The 18840-nt window shown below is 46.4% G+C and overlaps 1 protein-coding gene across 1 annotated transcript; it reads left to right on the top strand.

The window, feature by feature from the left end:
• Positions 1-853: 853 nt before the first annotated feature.
• Positions 854-16349, top strand: LOC138374921 (cytochrome P450 2B6-like). Its single transcript, XM_069458129.1, has 9 exons — positions 854-1180; positions 4988-5150; positions 5277-5426; positions 7020-7180; positions 8659-8835; positions 9387-9528; positions 11412-11599; positions 11792-11933; positions 15444-16349. The coding sequence occupies exons 1-9, from the start codon at positions 1010-1012 to the stop codon at positions 15623-15625; spliced, it is 1476 nt and encodes a 491-aa protein (XP_069314230.1). The 5' UTR covers positions 854-1009; the 3' UTR covers positions 15626-16349.
• The last annotated feature ends 2491 nt before the right edge of the window (positions 16350-18840 follow it).

Raw genomic sequence — 18840 nt, 5'->3', positions numbered from 1 at the left:
CACTCTGAAGCTAGCCAGAGGCAGGGAGTGAACTTCCCAGCACTAGTCAGAGCTATCAGAGATCAAGAGGATCTTGATGCCAGGTCCCAGTCTCTCCAGTTCTTTCCATCTGACCCGTCCTCCAAGTCTCACCAGTTCTGCATCTCTTCCCCTCCTTCCCTTTCTGCTATTACTTCCACCTGTGGCTGTCTCAGAAGTGAGGGTGAGGAGGGGACACTGGAGATAGACACTCAATGTCTCTAGAACTTACAAAGACAGGGACTAGGACATGCACCAACACTCAAGCACAGACATATGCAGCACACACAGTGTCTTGCAGTCTAAGATAGAATACCATTCCCCATGTTACAAAGGCAGCTTTAGGACAAATTTTATTTAATTAAATAATTCCCTCCTTTTGGTCACCTGCTCAGTTTTGAACATGCACTACCACCACCTCCACCACACAACTGCAAGCACACCTTCACATATGAAATTATATAAATACACAGAAGCCCCCACACATGCAAGAATACACACATAAGCACACCCAGACTTGCACAGAGAAACACACCCCAGCACAGTCACATAAATACAAACACCCTTTCATATATAAAAACCATTATATAAGCACAACACAGACACAAGCAGGCAGTCAACTACATGCAAGCATAAACAAACAGGCAACTAAGTACACAAGGGCATGCTCACCGACACCCACAAAAATAAACACACATGAATACACTCACACCCCCACACACTTGCATGCTCATGTGGACTTTAGTATTTCTACCACAGTATCCCTGCCAGCATCTAGGGGGAGAGTAAAGGGATAGGGACCAGGTCACAGTGCTACCCAACCAGGAGGTATAGGTTCCCCCAAACCTTCCCTCTGAGTTAACACACCTGGACAATGATGAGAGAGGAGGCGGGGACAGGATGAAGTTTCATAACTGGGTGAGGAGGCAGGCTCAGGATAAAAGGCCCAGCTGGAGTCTACAGTGGGGTAGAAGACAGTCAGACTGGGACCATGGAGCTCAGCGTCTTCTTCTTCCTTGCAGTCCTCATGGGCCTCTTGCTACTCCTGGTCAAGGGCCACCCAAAGGCCCGTGGCCACCTCCCACCAGGTCCCCATCCTCTGCCCTTCTTGGGGAACATTCTGCAGATGGACAGAGGAGGACTACTCAAGTCCTTCTTGAGGGTAAGATGCAGATGGATGGGGTCTGAGGGTGGGGTTGTTCCTGCATTGATACTTCGGGAGCCCCCAGCAGAAAATGTGAAGCAGCCTTCTGGGCTCAGGGGTGGGGTGGGGAAGGTTGGTGAGTAAGGGGCATGGAGCTGAAGCATGGATAGTGGTGTTAGGAGAAAAACTTTAAACAGATTAAATTTAGCAGAGATTATGTGAGCAAGGAAAAGGTTCACAATAGGGCAGCACCCTGAAACAGTAAAGGTTAAGAGAGCATCACCCAGCAATGTGGGCAAGCAGGACTTATAGAGAGAAAAAGAAAGTGACATACAGAAATAGCCTGGTTGGTTACAGCTCAGAATGTGCCTCATTTGGACATGTCTGAGAAGTTTGCGGCCTGTGATTGGCTGAAAGCTCAGCTGCTCTGGGTGCCTGAGACTTGACTACTTGTTGCAAGAATATACCCTCCAGTTGGTTTGCAGCTTGTTTACATATTAAGTTAGGATATACTTTACTATGTACAGAGGTAACTTTAGGCCAAATTTAATTTAATTGAACAATTCCCCCCTCCTGCTAAGCCTCAGAGTTTTGAGAGATTGACCAAAACCCTGGGCACAGACACCACCTTTTGTCACCATCATAATGGACTTGTTTGGTCTCAGTATGGAATTCACAATTCATAATGTCAATTAGTTGGATGCCTCTTTATGCTTTCTTCATGTTTTTGTTATTCTAACTGTAAGGAGACCTTTTCCTGTACAAAGGAGGGCAGCATGCAAGTATTTGGGACTCTTGAGGGGACAGAACACATCAGAGAGGCTAATGTGCTGACCATCAGGAGGATAGGACCAGGACACTGAACTACACCCCTTAACAGGGATCGCCAGGAACCAACTCAAACAAAATCAAACAATTCAGAACTCAGGCAATAAAGATAACTGTATTTGAGTCATAGCCTTTCTTGACAGCATCGTAGTGACGAAGGAGCAGAGCTTGCAATTAAATGGTGTGATTTAAGAGGTATCCATTTTTACAGTTAGCCTGGAACACAGTCACAGTAACCTGCAGACTCACTAGAAGACGTGTAAAAGTTAGAAAACCTTGGGGTAGCCAGGATTGCCAGTCACCATGCAGGGTGCCTGCTGAGCAAATGTTAGCTGCCCCCGTAAACACATCATGTGTTTTTTTCACCTGATAAATGTCATTAAAGTATTTGGAGACACTGTCTAGAGAAACAGCAGAATCAACCACCTTTCGAATTAAGCTTTCTGTAGTTGTAAAATCAAGGGGAAGGTAAGTACAATGTTTGGTTATTCTAGGGAATAGTTTTAGGGAAAGCTATTTGGAAGGCTGGATTGAGCCAGGCCAATTAGCAAGATCTGAACCAGTGAGGAGAAGGAGACAGAGCAGAGTAAGCAAATCCTCAGCTGACCCCCAGGGACTGGAGAAGAGGACAACTTAGTGGCATTTGAGTAGAGGTCAGTTAAATTTGTCCTGCCATAAGTCTCCCTAACTCTTGAACAAATCTAGTGGGAAACCTACTTTTTCGCAATCTTTTTATAGCATGCTGTAAGGGTGCATAACCACATTTAGTGCACATTTACTCAATTTAATCCAGCCACATGATGCAAGCAATTATTCATACCCTCAGAGGTAGTCCCCAGGTCTCATGCATGTGACAACTGGAAGCACAATATACCTGTAACCAGGTAACACTCATATAGGTTTTCTATATCTGATAGTAATTAGCATACGCATTGAAAAGGTCAGGGTACTGTTACCAGTGAGTGTAGGAAAGGAAGTATTAGTGATGTCTAGAGTATCAAGGATAGCTTTCCACTCTTCCTTTGTGGCTTAAGGATGACTCTCATTGGGAACGCAGGGAGGCAATCACATCAGTGTATCCTGATTTGGGAACCATTAGCCCACAAAACCAACAATTGCTCTGTTTTCTTGCTAGAGCCTAATAAGCATTTGCTAAAGCCATCCACAGATTATGGCCTCATGGGTTTTTCTGTCATGAAAAGGAAGGGATTAGGACAGAGGAAGGAGGGGAGAAAGGAAAAAAGATAATGCTTTCCTAATGGCAGAGAAGTCTTCATCCGCATTTTTGGGCATGCTGTCCACATCTTAGCTGGTCTTTGCTTCTGGTCCCTGGTCAGCTGAACCTTAAGGTCCCCAACAGTTGTAGGGTTCCAGAAGTCTGGCAGGGTTCCTTTGAATGGAGAGATGTGGAGCAAGACTTGAGGTCCGTAACTACCTAATAAGGGCTCAATCTATGTTATTTCTGTGGGACTGATCTGATTGCCATCAATCAGTAATACCTTTGACCAAAGCAATCCAATCAATTCAGGTAGCTTTGCCTAATGTCTTTGGGTTTGTATTACCTTCTTTAACTGTCTTACTACTTGGCCAGTGAAGTAAGTATTTTTATCACTGGTGATTTCTCCATGAATGTTCCTTAAGGGAAATACATTTCTAATAACCTTTTAGTTACTGTTATATTATTGGCCTTCCTGCATAGGAAAGCTTCTGTACCAGCAGAAAACATGTATTGTGTGTGGCAATTGAGTGAACTCCATCTGCAAGTGCTCAAATGATACTTCGGGTGCCAGAAATTTATCATCTGAGGTCTTCATTGTCCCTCACCAGAATTATGGGCTGGACAAACCAAACGTTGGTATAAACCATTTTAGCAATCTTAGCACAATCACAATATTTTTTTCATAATTTGCATCACTTTATCTCTTTCAGGATAGGCCATGAAGTGCAGAGCTTTTAATAATGGACGCTGTAATAACTCAGGAAGGACCAGGCAGCCGTCCAGGCTCCCCAAGACTGCATGCTTAACATGGGATCACCATCCTCTTAAATTCCAATTTTGATTCTCCCATTCACATGCATAGCACTATTTATTAAATAGGTTATCATAGGTAATTTGACTTGAATCAATCTTACACAGTTAATTCAGGTTGTATATCTTAACAATTTCAGTACTGCCTGGCTTAGCATTAGAATCTGCCAAATCATTTTGTTGGTATTTAATTAATTTTTGTTGTGCTTGATATTGGGTTAGCAGTTTTTTGAAACTTTCAGTTCTGGGATTTCTTACCCATCCAATGCTATGCTCTTAAAGTTATGTGAGAGAAACCTGTATTTGTCAGAGTCCTTTCCATGAAATTCTTTGAAGATGAAATATTTTCGGCATATAATTGCTCAGAAAAGTATCAGCGTAAACAATTAGCTCTCTGTAAATGACAAAGCTTAAACTGGCCATAGTAGCATTCACATTGTACAAGGTGAGTAGCGTACGCAGTGTGGACATGCTGGACAAAAGGGTGATTCACATCCCAGGTGGGACACAGTGGGTTGGCGTGAGGTATTATCATGCTATCCAGAAAGACGCACAATTTAAAATTTATGAGTTGTTTCTTTCTGGAACTTTCCATGTAAGATTTTCAGACCACTGTTTTCCATGAGTAATTGAAATCGTGGAAAGCAAAATGGCTGATAACGAAGACTATGATTCTTTGGTTGAGATGCCAGGGAGAAGTGGCCAGACTCAAGGCTATGTGGGTGGGGGTGACATTAGAAGTATTTAAGCACCTGCACTGTTTAGGGCACCAACCAATCAGAGCAGACCTTAGCTGGGCCACGGGTTAACGCTTTAGTTGCTGGGTCCTGGGAAGGTGAAAGGGCAGCCTAGGGAGGAGGGTCTTGGGGAAGGTGGCTAAACACCAGTGTGGTATGTGAGTGTCTAATAGTTTGACCACTGAGGTGTGTGCTGACTCATATAACCCAGGGTGTGGGTATGCTTGGCAGCTCCGAGAGAAATATGGGGATGTCTTCACGGTATACCTGGGACGGAGGCCCGCGGTCATGCTGTGTGGGACAGAGGCCATAAAGGAGGCCCTGGTGGACCAGGCTGAGGACTTCTCTGGCAGGGGCAAAATTGCCATCATGGAGCCAATCTTCCAGGAATATGGTGAGAGCCTCCAAGGCACTGGGAGTGCTGGGTGGAGGATGTGTCAGGCAAGGGATAAAATGGGTGAAGAAGGACCCAGAGCCTCTCTCTAATGTCCTCTGCAACGCACAATTCCCCACACCCCAGGCGTGTTCTTTGCCAACGGGGACCGCTGGAAGACCCTCCGGCGATTCTCTCTGGCCACCATGAGGGACTTTGGGATGGGAAAGCGGAGCGTGGAGGAGCGGATTCAGGAGGAGGCTCAGTGCCTGGTGGAGGAGCTGCGAAAATCCAAGGGTGAGTCCTGGGGTGGCAGAAAGGACAGTGAAACAGAGAGAGATGTGGGCGACCAGCAATAGAAAGACAGAGAGGTATACGTGGGCAGAGCCAGAGCCAGACAAAGCCTGAGGGACCATCAGACAGAGGGACAGGGACAGAGAGAGAGAGAGAGACAGGGGACTGGAAAGTGACAGAGATGGGTAGGCGAGAAACAGAAAGATCCCAGGGAAGAGGGTGATGCAAGGTATGTAGTGTTCTAGGACAACACAAACATGTATACCTAGCAAGTATTGCACTATTAACTGAGTTCAGGGAAAGCAATTCGTGGATTAATTGTATCTATCTCAGGCTAAAACAGAAAACATACAAAAGAGAGCAAAAAGAGAAAAGGGAAAACTGCAGACATTTTGAAGATAGGGAACAGTGTTTTCCACTCTTTGGGTGATGTGCTGATAAACTACTGGTGAGCAGAGGGCAGGTGGGTGCTCTGCTCTTGGGCAGCAGGTGAGGGCATCAGGAAAGCACCTTTTGTTGTTCTTTAATTCTGCATAACTAAGTATTTATGGGACATACAGGTGACAGGGTCCTTTCTTAGAAACTCTATCTAATTTATGTCAGGTCTTTACCATCTCTCTGATGAAAACTTCTCAAGAGATTCTGAGGCCGGGAGGCAGAGACATGGGGGCAACACGGAACAGGGACAGAGGGACTGAAAAGAAAGACAGGAGGAGACAGAGGGACACGGGCTGGACACAGGAAAGGAGAAAGAGACTGCTATGGAGGGACCAAAACAAAGAGAAAGGCACACAGAGTTTTGCACAGACACACAGGGAGAGAGACTCAGGGAGGCAGGAAGAAACGAAGACAGAGAGAAATGGAGGCTGGGAAAATCAGAGACACAGACAGACGAGGCTCAGGAAAAGGTCTGCAGAGGAACGGGAGAAAACAGACAGGTGAGACCCAGAGAGAGAGGCCACGGCAGCCTGATGTTCTCAGGTGCTCACAGCCCAGTGTCAGTGCAGCCTGGGCCAGGGCTGAGCCTGTGTGCACAGACACCCACTAACAGGTGCAGAGCAACTCCTGATGCCCACAGAGCCCCAGCTGTGAAGAGAAGATGCTAAGGGGGAGTTACAGTAGGGAGAGAGAGATCAGGGCTTTAAATTTGCATAAGCAATTGATTAAACACCTGCTCTGTCCCACCCATGGCCCTGGGACTTAACCCTCTTAGCTCACAGGTGCAGGGTGAGGACCAACTGCACAGACTCTGTCCCTGGGCTGCCTAGATTGGAATCCTGGCCCCCGTAATGAGTCGCTGTGTTATCTTGGTCAAAGTACTTAAACTCTCTGTTTTCCCAGCTAAAAAATGAGGGAAGTAGTAGAATTGCATCCACTTCACAATGTTGCAGTAAGAGTAGATAAAATGATATGTGAAGTGCTTAGAAGGGGGCCCGGTGCACAATGGGAGTGAGCGTCGACTGCGATGTTTTCCTTGTCTTTACCATGACTGAGCAATGCTGGACAGTCACACAGAGATGGGGTGGGGACATCCAAACATTCCCAACCCTCTGAGTCCATGTCCCTTGACCTGCCCCCTCCTCCTCTTCCACCTAGGAGCCCTCCTGGACCCCACCTTCCTCTTCCAGTCCATCACTGCCAACATCATCAGCTCCATTGTCTTTGGAAAACGCTTCCACTACAGAGATGAAGAATTTCTGAAGCTGCTGGACCTCTTCTACCAGTCTTTCTCACTCACCAGCTCTTTATCTGGCCAGGTCAGGGAGACGGAGAGGGACAGGGAGCGGGGATGAGGTGACATCCAAGGCAGGGGAAAGGATGATCTTCTCTGGGGGCCAGAAATGCAGCTTATGGCTAGAAGAAAGGCAGGGACATGTGGAGAGACAGGGACACTGAGACCTGGGTACAGGGTCAGAGAGACTGAGGGAAATGACAGGGGGTGACGGGAGGTAGAAATAGAGACTCAGAGGAAGACTAAGAGAATGAGACCTTAGAATAGAGAGAAATGAGTGAAAACAGGACAAGGAAGGGCAGCGATAAGGGAATCCTGAGAGTCGGAGCTGATAGCAGTATGTGTGTGGGGAGGGGCTGTGGGCTGGAGGAGAGAGAGAGCAGGAAACTAAGTCAGACTTGCAGCCTCTCTGCTCTCTAGACCCTGATTCCTGTGTCTTTGCTTCTCTGTCCTAGGTAAAGCCCCTCATCTGACCAAATTCACGGGTGTATCACAATAGGGAACCACATTTCTTCCATTTTTCCCATTTCTCCTTCTCCCTTTGTATGCATTTGTATGCATTTCCTTAAAGAACTTTTCTCAGATTATAAAGTACTATGCAGCTCTTTTAAAACAAATAATAAATTTCCCTAATTGACTAACCTGGAAGCATTCTTACTGCATAATAAGTTTAACAATATTAAACTCATGCAGAAGAGGAGGTGAAGCTATAGTTCTTGAGCAGGGGTATGTGTCCGATTCCCACGTGGGACTGTCACCAATGTGGATTCCCAGCACATCCTACTGGAGGGTCTGATCTGAAAGGCTGGGATGGGCCCCCGGGGACTACTTGCTTCAAGCCCCACAGGGGATTCCGATGTTCTCCTCCCTTGGAGAACCATGGAGAGAGGAAGGTCTGGGCAGAGATCCACCAAACACTTAACAATGGCTATCTCTAGAGGGAGGGATTAAGAAGGAATTTTACATCTTATTATATACACTTTTCCCTTGTTTGCAATTGTTTGCAAGAAGTTAGGTATTCCATTCATCATCAGAAAAAGTAATAGAAATATGCTCCAAAATAAATAAATACTCCTAAGTGATTCACAGGTTTGTCTTGTGTGAGCCTCGTTTTACCAATGTCTGACACAGCCAGGGAGATGAGGAGAGGAAGGAGGAAGCAGAGAACAGAATGAGACAAACAAAGGAGCAGGCTGAGGTAGACAATGAGAGACAGGGAAAGATGGTAAGAAAGGGAGACAGAGAGATAAAGAGAGGAAGAAAGGAGATAGTCAGGGAAGTGTGGCAGAAACCAATGAAGAGGGAGCAAGAGGCAGAAAGAGATACTTAAGAGAGGAACAGATCAAAGGAAACATAAGGTTAGGGAGTGAGGGCCTGAGAGAGAAGGAGACAGAAACAGACACAGAGACCCAGAGGTTCCCCATGGAGGAATTGGGATGTGGGAGGGTTGCCCTCTCCCTGTCACCTGCCCCAGGCTGACCTCACTGCCCTTCATTCTTGCAGCTGTTTGAGCTCTTCTCTGACTTCTTGAAGTTCTTTCCTGGAGTACACAGGCAGATCTCTAAAAACCTGCAAGAAATCAGTGCCTTCATTGGCCGCAGAGTGGAGGAGCACCGGGAAACCCTGGACCCCAGTGCCCCGCGGGACCTCATAGATGCCTACCTGCTGCGCATGGAAAAAGTGGGGTGTGGGTGAGGGAAAGGGGAGGGGAGGGAAGGGAGGGCAAGGTGGGGAGGAGAGAAGGCAGGGGAATGGGGAAGGGGAGGGGTAAGGGAGGAGGAATGAAGAGAAGATGGGGGAATAGGAAAAGAGAGGGGTAGACAAGTAGAAGGGCAAGAATGATGAGGTGAAAGGAAGGAGAAAGTAGGGAGGAGAAACAGACCAGCAGGAGGAGAAAGAGAGATAGAGATATAAAAGTAAGGAAGAAATTTGGGGTCAGGGACAAAAATACAGCAACAGGAGAAATGACCCACACAGGTAGAAAGAGACTGGGAGACAAAAGAGAGAAACACACCAGAGATGGGGAGAGAGATGGAAACAGCCAGACAAAGCGAGCTGAGTGAGACAGAGACAGACAGACCTGGTTGAACATGCAGGGGACAGATAAAAGCTAAATGGGCCAGACAGAGGGAAAGACCCTGAAACAGGTGGAGGGAACCCAGAGACACTGGAATGTGCACAGCGAGGCCACAGCCTCCCCTGACCCTCCCCTCCTCTCCCTCTGCACCCAGGAGAAATCCAACCCACACAGCGAGTTCACCCAAGAGAACCTCATCTTCAACACGCTCTCACTCTTTTTTGCTGGCACAGAGACCACCAGCACCACCCTCCGCTACGGCTTCCTGCTCATGCTCAAACACCCTCATGTTGCAGGTGGGCCAGGGACAGCTAACTGGGGGTCTTCCGATTTCATTCTGAGCTGCAGAAGTGGGTCGCCAAGTCCTGCTTGGAAGAGACAGGAGACACTGGCTTCTTATTCCAGAAGTACTGCAGGCTTTAGGCCAGTCTCCAACTAAGCCAGATCTTTTTCTTTTTTAATTTCAAAACATTGTATTATGTGGATATAAATGTTTCGGGTTCCACAGATAACCTTTGTAATGCTTCAGTCCCGGCTGTAGGTGTGCCTGTCACCCAAATAGTGTTCATTGTACTCATTAGGTGGGGTTTTGCCCCCCTTTTCCCCCTGCCCCTTCCCTCTCCCCCCTGGTTGATCTCCACTGAGTTTTACTTCCCTCTGTGCACATGTGTGCTCATGGGTTAGTTCCACTTTAATAGCGAGTACATGTGGTGTTTGTTTTTCCATTCTTGAGATACTTCACTTAGGAGAACAGTCTCCAGTTCTATTCGGTGTGTTTTTGGTGGATGCACAAAGAATCTGTCGGATTGTTCTCCCAGTGTTTTCCCTCATCACATAAAGACTTTTTTGAGGGGGGAGGGCATTCTACATTTTTTATCTGTACAAATTTATGGGGTATATGTGCAATCCTGTTACACGCATAGACTACGTAGTGTCATGTCAGAACTTTCAGGGTATCCATCACCCAAATAACATACATTGTACCCATGACGTACTTTCTCATCATCCACCTCCCTCACCCTTCCAAGTCTCCACGGTCGGTCATTCCAGTCTTTTCGCCCACGCGTACACATGTCTTAGCACCCACGTGTGGATGAGAACACGGGATATTTGACTTTCTGTGCCATCACTTAAAGTATTACCCCTTCATCCATCCCTCCTTCCATCTGTCCATCCTTTTATTCATTAATTCACCTGCATACTCACTGATTCTTTCATCTATCACTCCTCCAAGGAAATACACTTTCATCATTTATTTATTAGAATTCATAGATCCATGAGTTGATCCTTTGCAACAGTGATATGTTGAATGCACTATTTGTCATTAATTCACTGGCTCATTCATTTACGCGAGCATCCTTTTATAAACGAGGTGTCATTTCTGAATCCTTCCATCCGTTCATTTTTCAATTCATTCTATATCCATCCATCCCTTCCTTAATTTATCCATTAAATAATTCACTCATTTATTCATTCTTTACTTATTTGTCATTCAGTCTGCAGATTCATTTATTTTCTCATACTTCACTGATTTTTTCGATCCCTTACTTTCCATAAATCTAGCCATTCTTATGATTATTGATTAATTATAATAGCTTCAGTGATTTATTTACAGACCATGTGTTAGCTAGTGATTTGTTAATTGAGCCATCTATTGATTTATAGGTGAATATACACATCCATTTATGGATTTGTTCATTCATTCATCCATCTTTCCATTCATGAATTGCTCTATCCATTGATTGATTGATGTATTCATTCATTTATCCAGTTGTTCATGCAGTAATTTATTCATTTCACTCTTATATTCTTTAGAACCTAACACAGTGCCTCACTTATAATACACACACAACAAATGTTACCTTGTTTTCTACTCAGAGAGAGAGTTTCGGCATGTTTGTAGCCTAGAGTTCTTAATCTGAAATTCCATGTAAAATTGTGGTGTGTGTATGTGGAGGGTGTACCTGTGCATGTGGGGATAGAATCCATAGCATTCATTAAAGCTAGCAAGGTAAGAATTCTTTTTGCTTCCTCCCTCCTTCCCTCACCCCAGGCTGATTGGGTTGAGGTGTATCAGTGATTTAACCCTTTAACATAGGATTTTCCTGGCTCATTGACCCATAGAAATCAGTGAGATGTCTCTTGGAAATGGGGTTCACTGGTCCCCTTGTCTGTGCAGAGAGAGTCCACAAGGAGATTGAACAGGTGATTGGCACACATCGCCCTCCAGCCCTCGAAGACCGGGTCAAAATGCCATACACGGACGCTGTCATCCACGAGATTCAGAGATTTGCAGACCTTATCCCCCTTGGTTTGCCCCACATAGTCACCAAAGACACCCACTTCCGAGGGTACATCATCCCCAAGGTGAGACCAGCGGGGGTCCTGCATCTCTCCTGTATGGGCTTCCTGGGTTGTCTGCATCCGAAAACTCAACTTTTTGCTGCTTTCTCAATACGGTCCCATTATTTTTGGTTTTCTTTTTCGGTTTTTTGTTGTTGTTGTTGTGTGGGGAGGCCAGGCAATAGGATATCTTTTGATCTTGTGACCCTCCCTCAGAACACTGAAGTATTTCCCATCCTGAACTCTGCTCTCCGTGACCCACGTTACTTTGAAAAACCAGACGACTTCAACCCTGACCACTTTCTGGATGCCAGTGGGGCACTGAAGAAGAATGAAGCTTTTATTCCCTTTTCCTTAGGTAAGCTGGGCCCGAGATCCCTTCCCCAGACATCTGAGTGTGCGTTCCATTCCTTCCAGACAAAAACAATGACAAGTCTTTGTTTATCGAGCAGTTAGTATATTCTAATTTGTTTATCTGTGTGATCCCATTCCATCTTTACCACTACCCTATGAGAGGGCTTGAGCAATGAGATTACATCCCAAAGGCACATCTTGGCAAGCAGGACCTTGGGCAAGTATTTTAATCTCTCTAAACCTTAGGCAATTCATCCTCTTCAATGAAAAATCTACGAGTCCAGTGCTCTGCTGGAGGCTGAAGATAATGCATCAAATCACATAGAGTCACAGGTCCTGCCCCAGGAAATCTGCAGTCCAGTAGAGCAGATGGGCACCCATCAAATAGTAACAAAATCATAATAGGAGTAAATGAATTGATGCATTTAACATGGTTAGGACTGCCTGGCACAAAATAAATGCTCACAGAGGCCATTATTACTATAATGAATCATAATCATGATAAGTGCTCTAAAGGGCGTTGGGGGAGCACAAAATAGGAAACACTGATTAAGCTTGGTGGGTCTGTGAGGAAGAGCCAACCGGATGAGCTGGCTTCCAAGTTGTGATGCTCATAGGTGGGGCCAATCAGCCGCTGGGAAGAGTGTTCCTGGCAGAGCAAACAGCAAAGGCAAAGCCTGAAGGTAGAAACCTGATGACATGTTTGAGAAACTATAAGACGGCCAGGGAGATTTGGGTGTAGATTCCAGAAGGAAATAAGGTGAAGAGCTGAGCTGGGCAGGGCTTTGAAGACTAGGGGAGGAGTTTGGATTTATACTCCAGCACTGGGGAGGTGGAGAAGGTCTTGACATGCTCTGACCTGGCCCAGTTCCCATCCTCCACTCCTTGGCTTCATAGAGAACAACTTTAGTCACATTAAATTTACCAGACTCTATTTGAGCAAAGAAATGATTCATGAATTGGGCAGCACCCTGAACCTGTAAAAGTTCAGAGAGAGGTAAGCAGTATTTATCCACGGAAGAAGGAAGAGGCCCACGGACACAGCCGGACTGGTTACAGTTTGCCTTGTTTGGACCTGTCTGAGCAGTTTGAAGCCTATGATTGGCTGAAGCTTGGCCGTTATGATTGGCAAAGGCTCAGTTACTTTTAGGAGAATATACTCTGAAGTTAGATTGTAGTTTGTTTACATATTAAGTTAGGTTACATTTTGTTATGTATAGAGCCAACTTTAGGCCAAATATAATTTAATTTAACATGCTCCAACCTCAGAAAACTCCAATATTCAGGTTTATTACCTTTTGAGAGAAAGGAATTTCCCAGGAACAAGTCCCTAGTCTTGAGTTTCATCATCATCTTCAGTCACCCAGGGCTCTGGCTCTGTCTGTGTCTCTGTGTAATGCAGTGACCCTCTTCTTCCTTTAACTTCAGGGAGAGTGGGGAACACATGGGGTGCTGTGATTAGGGTCAACTCTTTCATTTTATAGGCCTATCCTAAGTTTTTTTGTTTTGTTTTGTTTTGTTTTTGAGACAGAGTGTCACACTGTTGCCCAGGCTAGAGTGCCCTAGCATCAGCCTAGCTCACAGAACCTCAAGCTATCCTCCTGCCTCAGCCTCCTGAGTAGCTGGGACTACAGGCATGCACCACTCTCCCTGGCTAATTTTTTCTATATATATTTTAGTTGTCCAGCTAATTTCTTTCTATTATTTTTAATAGAGATGGGGTCTTGCTCTTGCTCAGGCTGGTCTTGAACTGCTGAGCTCAAATGATCCGCCTGTCTGAGCCTCTCAGAGTGCTAGGATTACAGGTGTGAGCCACCGAGCCCACCTGGCGCTATCTTAAGTTTTAAGAGATGCAGAGATGTGGAGAGATAAGGACAGAGACAGATAAATAAGCAGCAGAGAGATAAGGAGAGTGAGAAACAGAGGGACAAAGAGAGACACATGGAGAGACAGAGACAGGGAGATAATGGCTAGAAGAGACAGACGGAAAGTGAACATTAGATAATAGAGGGAGAAGAGGACAGAGAGAGGCATGGAGAGGGAGGAGGGGGAGTAGGAGAAGGGGGAGTAGGAGTAGGAGGGAGTGGAGGACAAGGAAAGAGGAGGGAGGAGGAGGAGAGAAAAGTAGAGGGAAAGAAGGAGGGAAAGAGAGAAACAGAATAAGAGATAGAAGAAAGACAGTGACATAAGTAGAGAGGAAGAAACAGAATGAATGAGAGACACTAGGTATTTTTAGAGGGAGATGAAAAATGAGACTGAGAGAGACGGAGCGTGAGACTATGAGATTCAACTAGACAGAGACAGGGAGTTTAACAACATGGAAGAAAACAAAATAAAGAGGAAGAAAAGAAAAGAGAGGTAGAAAAACAGTGCCTGACAGGTGTAGACACAGAAAAAGACAGTGATAGATGCCATAGGCAGAAACAAAGACAAAGCAAGCCGAGAGGGTGTTGGAGCTGATGAGATTCCAGAGGGTGTCCAAATGGACAGCCCCATGGCTGGGCTGGTGCGTTGGGAGGGAGATGACAGGCGTCTGGCTGTTCTGGGAAGAGCTGGGTCACGGCAATACTTACAGAAGTACCAGCCCAGAGACCTGCCCTGAGTATTTTGAAACTCATGTGTCCTGTCTCCTGTCTTCTGGATGTGCCAAAACGATGTGGATCGTTCCCCAGATACCTCCGCGTAGGCACGATGTCCAACCACCTGGAACTCATGGGCAATGCCTGGAAACCCACCCGAGACATGGCCTTTAAAGCCTGTCAGTTTGCAGAGTAGGAAACACTGAAGTAAAGAGAGAGGCTCTGCTGTGTCTGTGCCTCAGGGTTTCCAGCCCCTTTTGTTCTCATTTCTCTCCAAGACTGTGGTTTCTATGCTCTTGGGGTTCCTTACACCTCTGAGGGTGATGGGCACCATAGACCATCCCCCACCACTGTGTGCACCAATCCTATTCACAATTTTATTTATAATTTGGATGTTTTGGGGGAAGTCTTGAAGCCCATGGATCTCAGGCTGAGGCAAGAAGACTGCCCAGGGATAGACACACGCACGGTGCCAGAAACATACACCCCACACATGCTCCCGGAAACAAACACAAGACAGGAACTGCACATTGAGGATTCTTAATTCAAGCCAGGTGCTATTCTAAGAAGTTTTACAGATGTTTTCTTTAACCTCACAAGAGCCCTCATAGATAGATACCATTCTCCCCATATGCGAAATGAAGAACACTAAAATGTGAAGTCAGAAATATGCTCACACCTACATACGTAGAGGTAAAACACACACACAAACTCTCTGCTAGAGAAATGAACTTGGCATATCCACCCAAAGATTTGCACCCAGTTTCAGAGGGTTTAGGGACCACCTACAAGTCCACCCTGAATTCCAGGTTAAAGGCCAATCTCATGCAAATCTGTTGCAATGGACAGGAGTGTCCAGGCTGAGGAGTGTGGCAGGGCAAAGAATGTGCACCCGCCCTGTCCCCTCACTGGTCACCTTCCTTCTGTGCCCACAGGGAAGCGCATTTGTCTTGGTGAAGGCATCGCCAAGGCCGAATTGTTCCTCTTCTTCACCACCATCCTCCAGAACTTCTCCCTGGCCAGCCCCGTGGCACCTGAGGACATCGACCTCACACCCCAGGAGAGTGGTCTCGGCAAAATGCCCCGAACATACCAGATCTGCTTCTTGCCTCACTGAAGGGCTGAGGGAAGGAGGTCAAAGGATTCCAGGGTCACTAACTGTTCCCACCTCTGAAGACAATGGCCCCTGATTCCCTCCACAACTCCCTGCCACTGAGAGACCTGCTACAAGCCGCGTGTCCTTCCCCCTCCACAGCATCTGCTGTCTGAGCTCAAGTCACTAGTGAGTGGAGGAGCAAGATTCACACTCAGGCTCTAGAATCCAAACTCTTATTCACAGCCCCCTCTTTTTCATATACATATTTTTAAATTAAGAGGAAATTCACATAAAATAACATTAACCATTTACAATGTGAGATGCAGTGGCAATGTTCATGCACACTGCTGTCCAACCAGCACCACGTAGTTCCAAACATTTTCATCATCCTCCCCCAGCTACAACCCGGCCCTATTAAGCAGTCACGCCCATTTCCCTTTCCCTCCAGCCCCTGGAAAACACCAATCTGCTTTCTTTTTCTGTGGACTTATCTATTCTGGATATTTCCTATAAATGGAATCATACAGTGCGTAATGTTTTGTGTCTGTTCTTTCACTTCGAGCAATATTTTCGAGCTCAGTCATGTTGGGGACCACAGTCATACGCTGCCCAAGTCTTCCCTCTTACTCTCTGCTGTCCTTTCTTACTTCTTCCCACTATAAAAGGGCCTCCTCAGCCCATATCTCCTGAGCTGTGTGATTTCCTTTCAAGTCCCCTGAGGATCAAATAAACATCTAAAGCCTGACCTCCCCGGTTCAAGAGGTGATATGTGCCATTTTGTGAGGGCCTCATTTATTGTCAAGTCCCTTGAGATTTTTCTGGAAGGACTTTTGGTGAGAATGTCTCCCTTACCTCAGTGTGAACTCTGTGAAGGGCCAACACGTTCTCTTGTTCATCGCTGTGTCTGAGCACCTGGAGCCGTGTGTGGCATATGACAAGTATTCAAAATATCCACTGAGGAAGGAATGAGTGAATGAACGAATACGTCAGCCACTCCCCCAAACCCATCCCAAATGAAGCCAGGTCTCCTCCGTCAGGCCACATCTCCTCCATGGCTCTCTTCTGATACCCAGAATGAATTCCTGTCGCCAAAGGGCACCGAATGCCCCCAGTTCTGCCTGCCAGCTACTCTCGACCATTCATGCTGCAATGCCACCCTTTGACAAAAATGCCTGACAGCCACCCTAGTAGTGGAACCATTGTGAATCTGGGCTCCACACATTCCACCAGCTGGTACCACCACCCTTCCTTCAGGGAGGTGCTGTAAGTGTAAAGGCATTGCCCAGAAGACACCTCACCAACCAGTGGCCCCAGGGAAGCCAGCTTTGGAACGTAAGCCCGAGACACTAACCTTTTGGCCTCTGCAACACCGGCTGCCTTTAGGCTCCTGTAGCCTCTGCAGAGTTGGCAGGAGCTCTGCCAAATAGATTCTTGGCACACCTTCCCCCTCCAACCACAGAAATGAAACAACAAACAGAACAACATGCCCTTTAAGAGGGACAGCAGGACAGAAGGTGGGTGAAATTAGGGCCATGGTGTCCTCAGCTTTCTCACGCCTCATTGTTCCCATTGGTCTCTTGCTACTCTGGGCCTGGGGCTGTCTCCTTCCCAGGGCCACCTCTGCCGTTCCTGGAAAATATTTTGGCCTGCTCTGAGCTCTTGTTCTTCTTGAGATGCCACAGAACTTCTCCCAGGGCTGCCCCAGGGCTCCAGAAGTCATCAATCTCACGGCCCAGGTGAAGGAGTTGGGGAAGATCCTACTCCCCCCTGTACCCGCCCCTGCCCCCCGTGTTCCAGCTCTGCTTCCTGCCCCTGTGAAGAGGAGAAGAGGGATGCAGATCCCTTCAGGCTCCTTCCATGCAGCTGCAGCCTCTGCACGGAATGAATCTGCAGAGGCCCTCTGAGCTGCTCCCTGCTGACTCTCCGCTGTGGGAAGTCCTTTCTCTGATCTCTCCTCCATCCAGCCTGCTGTAGTCTCCATTCATCCCCACATGGCCTTCACAGTTGACCAATGACAAAACCTTAGGGTTTCAAGGACTAGAAATACCTTCCATAACTTAGTGTAACCACCCTCCTTAGCAATTAGGGAAACTGAGCCCCAAGTGAGGAAAATATTTAGATCTGGAGTTACACAGGACAGCAGCAGCAGAACCAGGTACTTTGCCTCACTCCCTCATCCCCATACACACCCTCCACCCCCACCCTTCTTTCCTTTGTTGAGTTGAAAGGGCCAGTCTAGCCCTCAACCTCTGTGCTGTGTGGCTCCAAAATATCTCTGTTACCTCTCTGATCTCTGTTACCTCCAAAATCAGTAAGATCAAAATAAAGTTCTCTATTTTGGGGCCAAATGGATATCTGACTGCCTTGCTTTTTTTTTTTTTTTTTTCTTTGTGGGCAAAATTCACATAACATAAAATAATCATTAACCATTTTAGAGTGTGCAAAAGAGAGTGAGGCAGCACAGGTAGCTATTTATGATATCGGGCAACCACAGCCTCCATTTAGTTCCGAGACACTTTATCACCCCAGAAGGAAACCCTGTAACCATTCCTCTCCCTTCCCTTTGGCCCCTGGCAACCACTAGTATACTTTTGTCTCTATAGATTTACCTAATCTGTTAGTTTCCTATAAATGGAATATATGAAATATAAATGGAATCATGTGACCTTATGTCTGGCTTCTTTCACTTAGCACAGTGTGTTCAAGGTTCATCCACGTTGTCGCATGTGTCAGTACTTCACTCCTTTTTATGGCTGGATAATATTCCATTGGATGGATAGACCCATTCTGTGTATTCATTCACCTGTTGGTGGACACTTGTGCTTCTTTCACCTATTGGTTATTGTGAACAAGGCTGCTATGAACATTCATGTACAAGGTTGCCCTGCTTTTGTTTCACCCAGTGTTGGGTTAACAGAAGGAAGGCATTCCTCAGCCTCCGCCTTCATACCTGAGGTTCTGGAAGGATGGGGCCAGACCTCCCCTCTCAAATGCTCTTCACAGGTGGTTATAAAGATTAAGCTGTTTGCCAAGATACCTCCCCTTCTGGCTTGCTGCCTGTGGGGAAGAGTAAGGTGGAGGAGATTATGTAATTTTTTTGATAATTATCTAATTGTTATAATTCCAGAGGGGCAGGGTGTTGGATAAGGAAGAGGCCAGGAAGGAACTTTTCCTCCCTTCTCACCTTTCTTAGCCCTCTCCTTTTTCCTCAATCCGTCAACCTGGCCTCATAGATG

Source organism: Eulemur rufifrons, chromosome 24 (genome assembly GCF_041146395.1).
Source record: "Eulemur rufifrons isolate Redbay chromosome 24, OSU_ERuf_1, whole genome shotgun sequence".
In the NCBI taxonomy this organism is placed as follows: domain Eukaryota; kingdom Metazoa; phylum Chordata; class Mammalia; order Primates; family Lemuridae; genus Eulemur; species Eulemur rufifrons.
Note: the sequence above shows the minus strand (reverse complement) of the source record. Positions and strands in the feature narration are given on the sequence as shown.